Source organism: Myxocyprinus asiaticus, chromosome 25 (genome assembly GCF_019703515.2).
Source record: "Myxocyprinus asiaticus isolate MX2 ecotype Aquarium Trade chromosome 25, UBuf_Myxa_2, whole genome shotgun sequence".
Lineage (NCBI taxonomy): Eukaryota > Metazoa > Chordata > Actinopteri > Cypriniformes > Catostomidae > Myxocyprinus > Myxocyprinus asiaticus.
In genome coordinates this window covers 16,915,890-16,931,618 of record NC_059368.1, presented here as the reverse complement: position 1 = coordinate 16,931,618, position 15,729 = coordinate 16,915,890, and the positions used below count along the sequence as shown (strand labels likewise).

General features: G+C 37.3%; 1 protein-coding gene across 2 annotated transcripts in view; it reads right to left on the bottom strand.

Annotated features, from left to right (window-relative positions):
• Positions 1–14,574, bottom strand: part of LOC127415629 (fibronectin type III domain-containing protein 1-like) — a 66,308-nt gene extending 51,734 nt beyond the window's left edge. The window contains exons 1-4 of one of the 2 annotated variants that reach the window (XM_051654391.1): positions 14,477–14,574; positions 7,931–8,125; positions 7,730–7,816; positions 5,175–5,234 (exon numbers count right to left, since the gene is read on the bottom strand). In XM_051654391.1, coding sequence (XP_051510351.1) covers positions 5,175–5,234; positions 7,730–7,816; positions 7,931–8,125; positions 14,477–14,549 — 415 coding nt within the window. In that variant the 5' untranslated portion in view covers positions 14,550–14,574. The remainder of the gene's footprint in view (positions 1–5,174; positions 5,235–7,729; positions 7,817–7,930; positions 8,126–14,476) is intronic. The other variant, XM_051654392.1, reaches the window with a different exon arrangement.
• Between the last annotated feature and the right edge of the window lie 1,155 nt (positions 14,575–15,729).

Genomic DNA, 15,729 nt, shown 5'->3' with positions numbered 1-15,729 from the left:
GACCAGGAACAAGTTAAGAAAATAACAGCCTGGTCTCATGAAATTTACATGAGCATTACAATGTTTTTGCAAAACTGAAATTACGTGCTTCATTACACGTATGGCTGCAGTTTTCAAGTTAAATGTCCAGTGGGGGGTGCCAAAACAGAGCGAAATGAGGGTGTAATCAGACGAGGTTTTTAAGGTGAATTTTAGATGGAGATAAAACTTACCTCCCTAACCTAAAACTTTACGCTAAACCTAACCAACAGTGACGAAAAGATAAATGAGAGTTTAACAAAACAGACATCCTTACCCTTAACCAACACCTAAGCCTAACTGATGGTGTTTTAAAATGTCAATTCGAAAAAAGAAAAGAAAACTCACATTAACTGAAGCAATCACATCATTTTGAGTCGTTTCTTTGAAACTTTCACTTTAGTGCATCTTTGGCTGGATTTGAACCATGGCCACCAAGCTCAGAGTCCACCACGCTATTAGGTGAGCTACCAAGCAAGGTGGGTCTGTAATACAAGTGTTAAAATGTTTTGTTTCTCAAATCATGCATTAAAGTAAAAGTGTTTTGATATCATAACATAGCAGGGGTGAGTAATAGAGTGAAAAATCAAATCAGCAGTTGTACTCGTGATTTGTTGTAGTGCCTCTAGTGTTCTTTTCACAAGGAAACTGCAGCGAAACTTAGAAAGTGGCATGTACAAGTCAGTTTGCCAAAATGTATATAGAGTGACATTCATTCTATGAGACCAGGTGCAAAAAAAAAAAAAAAAAAAAAGGAAGTGTAAGGGTCCATTTTGATTCCATATTGATCTTAATATAAATGCTAGAGTGTTTACAGTTAGTGACCTCATCATGATAATACCGTGTTTATTCAATTTGATTATACTTTACATGTTTAACTGAGAAGGGATAGTGATTGCAATTTCTCACCAAACAATAGGAAACACTGAAACATAACAAAGGCACTTAATCTACAACAAGTTTGTGCTAGTATTTAATGAACATTTGGAGATTTGCTAATCGGAGGACAGCTACTCTGACAGGACCACACAGTGTCATGTGCTCTGTCATCATCCCTCTTATTTCTTTACTGTAATTCCCATCTGACAGCACTTAGCAGGCAAATTAGACAGTCAGACAGTCTTCCTCTCTATCCTTCACATTCTGTTTTACTCGCATCTCCCTCTCTCTCTCTGTCTCTCTCTCTCTCTCTCTCTCTCTCTCTCTATCTATCTATCTATCTCTCTCTCGCTCACTTCATTCCTCTGTCTCTTCCTCCCTTCTCTCTGAATTGCAGGGTAATATCCCTGAGAGGATAATGAAAAACTTTCCCTCTCTTTCTCCATCCCTCCCTCTTTTTTCTCCTTTAATCATTCTCAGATGATCAGTTGTCCTCACATCCTCATTAGACTTTGTGTATATTTCCAAGGTTGATTGTGACAATTCAACAAGAGTGGCATTAAATCTAACGGAAATGCAAAAATAAGAAGGGATTGTTTCAAACAGGTTCCTGTAACAGTCTCCCTGTTTTCCAATGGTCGTCAAACAGGTAGTCCCACCCCAAACTCACACCATTATTTGAGACAATGCTGCTATTTCAGACTTGTTGGGATGCTTTAGTGTCATGGTGTTTACTCTTTTGGGGGAAATCTGCCTAAGAATGGCTAACTTATAGCCGTCTCTGCATATTAAAATGGGATAAGATAAAGTATTTTAACATAGAAAAACAATTACACACTTTACCTTAAGCAGTGCTGTATTTTCAATATAACTGGGATGAACAGCTAGATGATAAAATAATGTAAAGACCCTCCATATTTACAATGGATTACCAGTTAAGAATCAGTGGTAGTTTATTTTTCTGTCAACAATATGTCTCATTCAGAGATTACGGTTGAACGGTATGAATAGTATTATTGATTGAATGGCATGTTTAACCATTAGCAATTGATTGAAGGGTGCTGAAATACTGATTATAAATAAACATTGGTTTTAAATAAGTATTGATTAAATATGTCACTGTGGGTCATTGTGGTGTCTGAAGAATGAGAGTTAAAGGGAGAAAATGGAAGTAATAGGGTGTAGAAGTTATTCTTCATACTAGCTGTTCAGCCTTTTATGAGTGTTTTGGTTAATCACAATCCCTGCATGCTTCAGGATTAATTTTTGACTGTTCTGGCATCACTCACTCACTTTACTCGAACACTGCCAACAAAATGAATGCTGAAATTCATTCGAAGTGTCAGGTCTCAAAATGAATCGAAATGACAGTAACAGCAACTCCTTTTCTTTTGTACATATAAAAAAAGACACTTATTCCCACTTCCTATTTAAGGAGTCCAGCCAACACAGTTTAGCCAGGCTCACATATCACTGGCCTTGCAACAGGGGTGAGACATAGTTGTCCCTGTAACATTTTCTCTCTGTCATCGGGTCTCATTCACTAACCGTACGCTACTGTATGCTAACATACACTAGCACTCAAGTATTTGTGAGTAAAAAAATGTGTGTGAATGTTTTCATGCAAAAATCATGATTTATAAATAGGTTCCAACTGACAATGGCAGCCAAAAGTTTGGAATAATGTACAGATTTTGCTCTTATGGAAAGAAATTGGTACTTTTATTCACCAAATTGGCATTCAACTGATCACAATGTATAGTCAGGACATTAATAGCGTGAAAAATTACTATTACAATTTTAAAAAATTAAAAACAAATGTTCAGAACTTCTTAAACTACTTCAAAAATCCTCCACGTGCAGCAATGACAGCTTTGCAGATCCTTGGCATTCTAGCTGTCAGTTTGTCCAGGTACTCAGGTGACATTTCACGCTTCCTGTAGCACTTGCCATAGATGTGGTCTTGTCGGGCACTTCTCACGCACCTTACAGTCTAGCTGATCCCACAAAAGCTCAATGGGGTTAAGATCCATAACACTCTTTTCCAATTATCTGTTGTCCAATGTCTCTGTTTCTTTGCACACTCTAACCTTTTCTTTTTGTTTTTCTGTTTCAAAAGTGGCTTTTTCTTTGCAATTCTTCCTATAAGGCCTGCACCCCTGAGTCTTCAATTAATGTTGTACATGAAACTGGTGTTGAGCGAGAAGAATTCAATGAAGCTGTCAGCTGAGGACATGTGAGGCGTCTGTTTCTCAAACTAGAGACTCTGAAGTACTTATCCTCTTGTTTAGTTGTACATCTGGCCTTCCACATCTCTTTCTGTCCTTGTTAGAGCCAGTTGTCCTTTGTCTTTGAAGACTGTAGTGTACACCTTTGTATGAAGTCTTCAGTTTTTTGGCAATTTCAAGCATTGTAGAGCCTTCTTTCCTCAAAACAATGATTAACTGATGAGTTTCAAGAGAAAGTGGTTTCTTTTTTGCCATTTTTGACCTAATATTGACCTTAAGACACGCCAGTCTATTGCATACTGTGGCAGCTCAGAAACAAACACAAAGACAATGTTAAGCTTCATTTAAAAAAACATACAGCTTTCAACTGTGTTTGACATAATGGCAAGTGATTTTCTAGTACCAAATTAGCAATTTAGCATGATTACTCAAGGATAAGGTGTTGGAGTGATGGCTGCTGGAAATGGGGCCTGTCTAGGTTTGATCAAAAATTACTTTTTTCAAATAGTGATGGTGCTGTTCTTTTACATCAGTAATGTCCTGACTATACTTTGTGATCAGTTGAATGCCACTTTGGTGAATTAAAGTACCAATTTCCTTCCGAAACAGCAAAATCTGTACATTATTCCAAACTTTTGGCCGCCAGTGTACATTTTCCTTAAATTTAGGATCAAATTCAGAACCTACTCAAACCACACATGGGTGACACAAGATGGGTCACTGACAAATAAGGTTGTCCAAGGTGATAAAAAGGAGAAATCTTAAAAAACAAAATCTTGTTTAAAATGCATGTGTCAAGTTCGTACAAATGTAATCATTGTGTCCATGATGGTTTCAAACATTTTTGAAAAACATTTCTAGCTTTTTTATAGTAATTTCAAATTTCAAAAATTTCAAGTAAATGCATTACACTTAATTTTAAACTGTGGGTATGCGCTTCCTTATTAAAATAATCTAGAATTGTCAAAGTAGAACAAATTGATGTGCCTTTGCACCTGTTGTGAATCCAGCAGAAATTTTAAACCCTTCTCTATGCACATAACAAGAACACTTGCATGAAATTATTAGTGAATGACACCCACTGTTTTCACTGGTTCAACTTGCTATGTCCATTTCTGCCACTTCTTCCACCCCCTCGCTGTTTGCTGATCATACATATTACCTCAATTTCTTTCTCATTGAGAGGTTTTGGATGTGATAACAAGCTCCAGGTTCCAGAGATCAGCAGAGTTACAAGAGTCCATGTGTGGACTCAGCTAGGCTACATGTGGTCCTGCTTTTTTTTATTTATACTGCCAAAGTGATGACAAAGAGATGATAGCACAACAATGGTGGCTGTGAAACAGAATTGTGCTCTTCCTGCCATATACTTGCCGCACCAAGACATAATGACATGAAGCATATGTCTTTTGTTAATCCAGTGGCAAAGCCAGATAAAAATTAGAACAACACTATGGCAACACCATCACAATAGCTAGCAAAGCACAAACATTGCCTGGACAACATTATGGGAAAGCCAAGGAATAACATTTATGAAACTCTATCCATGGCAAGGAAGCGTCAATCAGAAATTATTGCAGTTTTTGTATTCAAAATAATCAAAATACCCACATAATGTCTGTCCCCAGGTCTTTGATGCATTATGTACAGAGTTAGGTTTGGCAAGTGTAATGTTATGTAGGCTACTGTATACTGGCCTAGCATATCCAAATGTAATTCTGTCTGTTGGATTCTCCATTTTATCCCCTTTGCTCAGTGGATAAATAAAAGCTTTGGTTTAACAAATTTACAACTGTCAAACTCCCCGTCTTACCTGGAAATTGGGGAATAAGAGGTCTTTCTCTCCTACATCCAAACGTGACACCAAACTTACAACCTTCTCAAGAGAGTAACTCTTGCAGTAGATATTTTCCATAAGCTTGCATATCTCATATCTCAACTGCAATGGGAATATGATTTTATGTTCATCTGCGACCTGCTTTGTGATACTCCTTCTTAAATTGTTGTACATCAGTCATAGACTACAACAAAGATGAAAAGAGGGCCTACCTGGAGAGGATCTGTTAAAAGGCTCGACAGCAAAGCCATCCAATTTCACCCACTCTCCCCCTGCAGAAATAAAATAATAATGTGGTTACACAAACGTTAAATACATGGGACCATCTCACCTCATACAACATTTCCTTTACAGGCACTTTTTTGAATGAATTAATGGACAAAATTTGAATTGTTACACTAAAATGTTGAAATGTCACATAACGCAATTAAACAACCAGTTAATCCTTAAAACAGTGAGCTGAAACACCAAATATGTTTACTATTGCTAAACACTTCCTCAGCCAAACATATTTATGATCTGTTTGCAGGATTATTAATTGATGCTTCTATTATGACAGATGTTTTGGGAAAGGGCTGTGGGACTTCAAGCAATATGCCCAAATCCTCTTTGTTGGAGACGGACATGAACATGAACAAAAATTATGTGAAAAGAATTTATGTGGCGTGCGTTGGACGAGTGACTGGCAACCACAACACAAGGTTTAAGGTTTTTGATTTGAGCTTTGGGCTGGATACAAAAATAAAAAAGATTGGCCACATAAATACTCTATCTCTGGGGAGGTCAATCTCACCAGATGCCAACAGTGAATGGAGTTATTTGAAAAACAGAAACGACTATATATTCTTACACCCTCAGTCTACGCATGAGTGTGTGTTAGTTATCCAGTCTGGTTTAATATTGTCCCATAAACAATGAGCAGAAAGAGCCTTTAAAGTTATAAATAATTTTCCTTGAAAAAGGCCTAAAACAATCCCTGTTAGCTCCTCTAGGATCTGTATAACTTGTCTAAATAATGAAGCTCATAGAAGTGTAAAAGACATTCAGTGACATTCATGTGTGTTGAAGACGCTGAATAACTCTTGTTTTGTGAAAATTAAAGCTGAAGTGTGAAGCTTTTTCGATGTTAAAATACATTCTCATACCCCAACTTAATATTGCAGAGACAACTATAATATTATAGTTGAAAACTGTAAACACTGTGTCGCTTTAAAATATTACTCATTTGGTGGCACAAAAATGACACATTTAGCTTTAAATGTGAAGTGTGAAATTTCAGTAACTCTAGCAGCAAACAGAAGTGCAAAAAAATAAATAATAAAGTTAATTTACTTTCTCCAAAAGGGCACCTCAGCACAGGAGGGCAAAGGGGCAATTAGGCCACTAGCTACCTCCCTTTGCATGCCCCTGAGTGTGCTTTTGTTTTTTTAACGATTCTTACAGATAATGATGACCATTGCTTTTGTCTTACCAAATGCGGTAACCTGCCAGCAAATCCCAAGCAGGTATAGCTGCAGGCCGGAGATCTCCAAATGGGGGTGGGGTCTCCAAAAGAGGGCGGGGCTACTCAAGAAGGGGCGTTGTTACTCCAAAAGGAGTCTGGGTCAACTCCAGAAGGTGGCGACACCTCCACACATGGTTAGGGTTAGGGAACGGGTTAGACTGGGGGCTCTCTATACTTTTGCTGGCAGTTTGGAGCTTCCACCCCTTTTTGGAGCTCTGCCAATAGATATATCCTTCTCGAAAATCTGCCCACAGTCTTTGTGTGTCTTTTACTGTCAGTTTAAAGAGATAGTTCACCCAAAAATGAAAATTCTCTTATCATTTACTCACCCTCATGATATCCCAGGTGTGTATGACTTTCTTTCTTCAGCAGAACACATTTGAAGAAAAATAGAAAAATATCTTAGCTCAGTAGGTCCTTAAAATGCAAGTGGATGGTGATTAAAATAACAGACAGTCAGCATAAACATCATCCATACGACTCCAGTGGTTAAATTAATGTCTTTTAAAGTGACATGATCACTTTTGGTGTGAAAAAGTTCAGTATTTAAGTACTTTTTAACTATAAACCATCAATCATGTCACTTTAGAAGACATTAACCGCTGGAGTCGTATTGATGACATTTATGCTGACTGTCTGTTCTTTTTGGAGCTTCAAAAGTGTAATCACCATCCACTTGCATTTTAAGGACCTACTGAGCTAAGATATTTTTCTGTTTTTCTTCAAATGTGTTCTGCTGAAGAAAGAAAGTCATACACACCTGGGATATCATGACGGTGAGTAAATGTTGAGAGAATTTTCTTTTTTGTGTGAACTATCCCTACGCAAAGTATTGAGTGGGAGGAGCAGCACCCGCGCCCTCACTCACAACTCTCTTGCACAGAGTGGACACTAAACAATCTAGCCCACTGTCTAAACTTATTTATACATGCAGACACTCAAAAGGAGAAATTTTCAACAGCTGAATTTTTCATTTAGTTGTATATAGCTTCATATTTTATTTTAGGAATATGATAAATTTACAGAGGTCCGGACCTCAGTGACCTCATAGCTGGTTACGGTCATGGTTGTCTCTGCATATTAAGCTGAGAGAGTAGCAAGTATTTTACCATCCAAAAAATATACACACTTCACCTTGCATACATGCCTTTTATGTGTTTTATGGCCATATGTATCCATGCACCAGTGCAAAATGGTGAAAAGAAAGTCACAAATAGTCATACAGAATCATGCAGTTCTCTCTATACACAAGCAAGCACACACCTCCTGGAGTCTCTGCCCTGTAGACAGGTTTACTCATCCCATCCTTATTCTCTGCATTCATCTTGAGAAAATGCAGGACTCCAGGCTCTAAAACACAACATGCACATGAGAGAACTATGCTGAGAAGCCTGACATAGTGGTCAAATACTCAATGTGAGTCTCTAGCTATTTATCTATAGAATGAATGATTTGCACTCTTACCTACGTCGTCTAGTATCTCGGACCGTCTGTCCTTGTCCACAGTGACAAAGCGTAATGACTTCATGGACTTCCCATAGCCGATGCTGTAGCTGTCTACTGGCCGTCCATCCAGCTCACTGGGTGGATCCCATGTGACCTTTAAGCCCTTATTCACCGATGTCAGCTTCACATTACGTGGCGGCAATGGCTTAGAACCTGAGAGAGAGTGAAGCAAAGTTGTCTGTCAGTAACATTTCACTATAAAATTATTCAATTCCGCAATTCATAATTGAAAGTCCAGATAAATTCCTGCCTTAAAAGTTTTAAATAAAATCAAATACAATTGCAACTTGGAGTAATACATTTATTGTACTTTTTCAACACCTTTGAATTTACTTCCTGATTAACTCGAATATGACAGAAATTTTTGCAACTAGTTAAATGGATGGGAAAAAAAAGATGTTGTTATAATGAAGAAAATATTTTCACAGTGGGCAATAACAGTGAGTTACAGTTTGTGTTGAGGTCCTGATCACTTTAAAGGAGTTTACTATAGAGTTTATTACAAAAAAAAAATATATTTTTTGACATGATTTATTGATTTAAGCTGAAATTATTTTAGTATGTGTGAAGAAATACCGCAGACTCAGAGTGATATGAGAGACATGAGACAGGAGCACCTATCTAGGAAATCAGTTGCCTGGAACAATGGTCGATTATACAGTTTCGCAGTCATCATATAGAAATATTTGAATCAGAATCAAGTTTTACAAAGAGCCGTGTAATAAAGAAAAGGGTACATAAACCCAGCATGATTGTTACCTTAGTGGTAGTCTTCTGAGTAAACCAGGTTAGGGAACATTTTACAGTATGCCTGTGGTGCCTGGACATGAAAGTGCATGCCCACTATTTATTGTAAATTAGTATGAATCAAGAACTTGAACCAGTGTTATTAGGACTCCTAAAGCTCCATCAATTTATTAAACTGGGAACTCAGTCTGGAGTTCTGTAGTGTGCTCAGACTGTTTTTCAAACCCTGCTTAGAGTTGAAGTGAGCAAATCTCTCATCACTGTGTCTGTTTACTGTACAACAGCATGATTCTGGCTTCAAGCCCTGTGAGAAAGATCATTTTCTTTAGTATTTATGTAAGTGTACACACAGACGCAGGTCTCTCGTTCACTGCTTTATAATGTCATATTGGCAATAAACACATCCCGTCACATAATCTGGAACCACATCACACATGTCAGTGGAATAACCGCAACTACACACGAACACACACACACACACACACACACACACACACACACCACAAAAATGTCAATCCTCAGTGTGTGACTTGGCCCATATTAAAATTTATGATGTAGGGTGGGATCACATTTTTATTAAATCAAGCCTTGTAAAACACAAGAATTAGATTTTACCCCTAAAATAAACAGTTTATCCTGCAGGAAACTAACCGAGGCTTTAACATCATGATCTAGATGCGTGAACATCACCTACACAAAGCTGCAATAGAGAGTGATAATTCTGTTGTTGCTATTTAAATTATACAACAGCATACAGCAAGCACAACTGATTTTATCTCTAGTGAATTTGCACACTTTTGTGTAGAGGGTTAGAATAAATTTGCATTGAAACCCTGATAGAAGGGAAAGGTATTTCTAAGAAAAACAAAATTTTCTGCTAAACATCAGGCCAAGACCTTCCCTATGATGATGTGTTTATTTGAATTGTGAAAGTAAATGTCCCTGGGTAATTTTGTCAATTATATTATAATGTTTGTATAAGGACCCATGGAAAGACCTGCAGGGCAAGCACCTGCTGCTCTGACACCACTTTGTCAGTGAAAGACATCAACAAATTGTAAACAAACTCTCTTTCTCTGCTTATTTTCAGTCAGACAAATGCAAGAGATATCTAGAGTTATTGTTGTCACTTACTAGATATTTCTACTCTAGAGTAGAAATATTTAGTAAGTGACAACTAGTAAGTCTATCTATCTATCTATTTATCTATCTGTCTGTCTGTCTGTCTGTCTGTCTGTCCATCTCTTTTTCTCTCTCGATATTGGTGGTGTAAAAAAAAAAATTGTATTGTACGATACGACGTCCACGATACTGTCACAGTCTTCTCCCTCATTTTCTTTAAGGACTCTTATTTTGAAGTTTTCCCCTGCACTACATTTCCCATAGTTCACTGCCCTAATCACTTCCATCTGTTCATCATCATCCCCACCTGCCTTCCATTCCTTCATTAGTTTCCTGTGTATAAATACCCTCTAGTTTTTTTCAGTCATTTGTCAGTCCTTGAAGTGCTACATTGTGTTCCTTGGTTTGCTATTTTGTGATGTTAGCTCCAGCATTTGTTCCACTCCAGCGTTTGTTCCACTCCAGCATTTATAATTAAAGGATTGAAAGAATCTACTCCTGCGTCTCCTCTCTTCCACTCCTAGACACCCAACGTTACAGATACAATACCATATGTATCGTACAATACTGTGACAGTTTACAAGCTCTCTTGCTGAAGGAGGAAGCGGGAGCCGGATAAACAATTTAATGTCAGTCTTTATTTCCCACACGTTCTCAGTCTTACACACATACGACTGGCTTTTCAGCCGAACATTCAACACACACACAGTCCACTTGTATGTCGCTCTCTCTTCCCTCCGGCGGTCTGGATTGCGCTTTTATCCCTCTCCACTCTCACTGCAAACACAAAACAGCTGTTAGAGGTGATTTCCCACAGGTGTCAATGCTTACCGTTGTCTCTCCCGGCCTCGCACTCTGCAAACGTCGATCAGCCGTGCCCCCATCACCACAGATAAATAAACAAACACGTTATAATGTAATTAAAACCAAGCAGCGCAACGTTGAGAGCTGCAGAATCAGCCTCCTCCCTGGAGAGGCGGATCTACAATACATAGGCAAGAAGATCGATGGCAAACAGCAAGTAGATTGTAGCATTACAGCTTGTCGAATTTTCCAAACAACATCGTCATGTCCGGGCACTATAGCAAACATGTTTTATTTATGCCGACATCACCGCACAAATTGGTGGATGTGGATTTGCGATGCCGAAACACAACAACAGCCCAGTTGCACCTCTCCCAGATGACACTGACACTAAGCAAGATGCTCATAAGTAACAAAAAAAAAAAAAAAAAGCTTACTCAAAAATCTGACAATGTAAGAAACCCACAATTACATGAGACTTATTATTCTCTGGTTTTCTTGTCGAAATGTAAACAAGTATGAGTACAGCACTTGCACTCATGTTATGAGCAGGTAATACCACCAGTAAAGTTTACATGCATAGTTAAACCAGGGGAAGAAGGTAAAAAAATTACATGTGCCGATCGGTTTTTGCTCAAGCCGCTAAATAATATTTGATTATGTACATATATTATAAAAACAGAGGTCAGGTTCCTCTCTAGTTTTTTTTTTTTTCACCACTAAATAACATTGAAAGGAGTTTTACCTTGCTACAGTCACTTTAGCTTGCTTTCTGGGGGCTTGAAGACTTTAAAGCATGATTTTCTATAAAGCTGCTTTGAAACCATGTGTATTATGAAAAGTGCTATACAAATATATATGACTTGAGTGTTGACAAAGAAAAACAAACAAAATAAATGCAGTGCTGTTTAAGTTTCTAGAGTTCTACTTTTTGTTTCCAATGTCAGACACTCTTGTGTCATTTGACGAGAGGGAGGGGCGGGTTATTCCACCACATTATGTATATATATATATATATATATATATATATATATATATATATATATATATATATATGATGCCCCAATGCAGTTTATTTAATGATCTTCAGAAGGTCTACACATAGGGTACAGCTTTTTACTTTTCAACCTGAGCTACAAAATGCCCAGGTGTTCACTAGGTGCAGCTGATGATGGACTGCGCTCAAACACCTGAATGGTAGGTTGAGTGTGTGCTTTGTGTCAACTGCATGTCGACATCTTGTACCGTAATGCACATACTTATCGTCAGACTGAGTTTCTATACCCTCCGGCTAGCTTAAAACCTTGCGCATGCCAATCAAAGACTTTCTGCAATTTCCTAGGTGAAAATCAGAGCAAGATTATATTTCAGTAGCTGGTCAGGGCATGACTTTTCTTCTCATCCTCTCTCTCTCTCCCTCTCTGGCAGAACTAAACACAGCCTTATCCTTACCGGAATATCAACAAACGTGATGTTAAAGTGCAGGGTTGTGGAACAAAACCCTGAGCCTCATTCTTTCCAGTATATCTTTTATCTGTCAAGCAGATGTCTGGAATGATTTGGAAGAAGCAGTTGGGCACTGTTAAGAGTTCTAGCATTTCACATAAGTGTTTTGTCCTTTAACATCAAACCATTCTATACTGTCTCCAGAACTTCATACTGTATAAGGAACCACACAAGGGGCTGGTTGCTTTAAAAATAAAACTTCAACATTTGTGATCATCACTCTCATGATATTCTGAACCTGCATGACTTTCTTCTGTGGAACACAAAAGGAGATGTTAGGCAGAATGTCAATGCATCTTTTTTTTTTCTTCATAAAATTAAAGTGAATGGTGACTGAGGCTAACATATCCTTTTTTGTTCCCTGGAAGAAAGAAAGCCATAAAGATCTGGGCATAAGGTGGAGTAAATAATGGTATAATTTTAAATTTGGGGTGAACAATCTCTAAGTTTTAGTTGTGTTGAATGTATTTTGTTTTGTAAAAGGAGAGGAAAGGACTGGATAATATGCAGCTGCTGATGGCAGTCCCAGGCTGCACTTGGTGACCTCATATAAAGAACATTTGCAAAACACAGAAAAAGCAAACTAGAGCAGAAAAGAAAGAAAAAAGGCCATTGTAACGTGGCAGCTAACACAGCTCAGAACGACTTAGCTACTACTTTTCTCATCCAAGATTCCTTTGCTCCATTACATTCACCCCAAATTTAAGAGGTACAGGGAGAGTGAAAGTGAGTCAGTGAGAGAGAAGGAGAAGAAAACGTGACTGAAATTTCTTTCAAGAACTGAAAGCAAAAGGATGTCTAAAACATCTGTGCTGTGGATATTTTAGAAAAAGGTCTTCTATCTATCTATCATCTGTCTGCCCATCCATCCATCTACACTTTTATAACACTTAGTAATGGCTAGAAGCTGAGGACTTAAGTTCACTCAAAAAATAATAAATATTTATACGTTTCAATTTCATAACAAAATTCCATGAAATTGAACAAATATCTTTAACTAAATAAAATAAAAAACAAATATTTTAAGTTTTATACATTTAATTTTGTTAAACATTAGACAATTCAATTGTATGGAATTTTGTTATGAAATTGAAATGCATAAATCTTTAAAAAAAAAAATAGGCTACAGTATTTTTTGAGTGTACATAAGGCTGACCACAAATTCTATAACTCACATAAATGTCAAGACATGTTCATGAACTGTTATCATGACACTAACCAGAAGCTGGACTAATAATTACCATTCATTAAAAGGGACTGATTAGAGACCCTTTAAATACAGTAATTACCCCATGTGTTGGCAAATATGATAAATGGGCCGTCTGGTCACTCTCATTTCCACTTAACACATTTTGAAAAGAAAAAAAATGTTGGTTGCCAAATGTGTTCCAAAAAAAACAAAAAAAAAAAAACAACCTGTTTCAATGATTGAAAAGTACATTTCTTCAGGACTATTGTGTGAGCCAGAGCATCTGTCACAAGAAAATACCTCCTTACACCCCAATGTCATTGGCAATCGAGGTTCATGATTCTGGCCACTAAGGATATGTTTGTCTCAGTCAGATAAGATCATTCTTCTGGCACAGTGTTGACAGTTGGATATCAATTCTCAGTACTGATGTTAAAGGAGATGATTTTAACCAAAGAGCATACAATCTGCTACTGGCAACTTTTAATCAATTGGGAGCAAATCTAATTTAGTCTCTACCTATGAAGTAATGGCATCCTCCACGATAAGCATTATCACTTTTTACACTACTTGAGTGCCCTAGCAAGGAATAATGAATAATTTCATATTTGCCTTTTTGAAATTGAAAAAATTAACACAAAAATGACTGTTTTCTTTAAAAACTTCAATAAAAGCCAATAAAGATTTAGAATCTTGTGCACCTGCCAATGACTCAGCTGTCCAACCACTGCCTCCCCTCTAAAGTGATTTGTAGTTAGCAATTGTTTTGATAAAAGTTTGGCACATGGTCTCCAAGCATACCCAACGCAATGATAAAATAAACAGGAATCAGACCACAAAATTTAGAAATGCACAGGTGTTTAATCTTGTAAGCTACCTGTCATAAATGCTTATTAAATAATAGCTAATCGTTGCAGTACAGTTTCACCAGCAAGATGCCGCCATATAGAGAAATCCCTGGCCATTTTACTAGACAAAAAAAGTGTACTTAAATAACGTTAAGTTTGAAATAATACTAAATAAATACATTTAAAAAAAAAAAAAAAATGTTCAAACTATTCTAAATCACAGACACGAAGCTGGCTTTTGTTCATTGATATGTACTGTAATTAAACGAGATATGAATATTCACTTACCCGACAATAGTGCGCTCTGGGTACACAGTGTGACCAGGAGCCCGAGAAGAGTCCGTGCCCGTGCAGGAGACATTGCAAATAGTGCTTCAGTATTACCGTGATCCACTACTCTGAAGCAAGTAGGTATGTGGGATGCTCGGAAGTTTCAGTGCGCGTTCACACCGTCAGTCTGTGCGCTCTTACCCAGACGTTGTCTCCCTCTTCCGGGGATGAACGGGACTTTGGGCTACCCAAATATTTGCAGACCAAGACGATGGAAAGTGTTTGAAAATTTACTCGTTCTGAAGTGGAGCTCGTCTATCATGTCCTTTTAATTTTTATAGTATGTTTTCTCAAACCTCGTTATGCGCTTCTGGGTAATACAATACATATCAGTCCATGGTAAAATGATCGATAATAAAAACGATATACATTCTCTACCATTGTAGTGACACATACACATAAAAACACAAGAACACTGCGAAAATGTGTTAACTAATGGACAATTAGTGTCAGAGACAAGAATCTTTGTTAAGGCGCAACGCTGAAGTGATCGCACGTAATTTGCAGAATTACGCGGCAATACTTTACGAACTGAAGAAAGGCACACGAAAATGAATGCAGGTGGCGTTCTTAGCGTTCATATTCCGAGAAAGGACTCCTTTTTTCATAATTTCCCTCAAGAAGTTGGGGAAAGAGGACTCGCTAAGTTTTAAGAGAACCACGACAATAGCAGTTCTGGTCAGCAAAGATATTTTGTTTTTAATCCTTAATTTTGACTGTATGGCAGTGGCGGTTCTGGCTTACTTGGTGCCCTAGGCGAGATCCGACGTGTATGTATATATATATATATATATATATATATATATATATATATATATATATATATATATATATATATATATATATATATGCACACACACACACACACACACACACACACACACCTCCAGAAAAAAATTGAGAGACCACTGCAAAATTATCAGTTTCTCTGGATTTAGGTATGGGTTGAGTAAAATGAAATTATTTTTTTTTATTCCATAAAGTACTGACAACATTTCTCCCAAATTCCAAATAAAAATATTGTCATTTAGAGCATTTATTTGCAGAAAATGACAACCTGTGACAATTTTTATCAATTTAAAAAAAGGCAAATATGAAATTATTCATTATTCCTTGCTAGGGTACTCAAGTAGTGGAAAAAGTGATAATGCTTATTGTGGAGGATGCCATTACTTCTATATACTAAAATATCAGAATTTTCCTACTTCCGC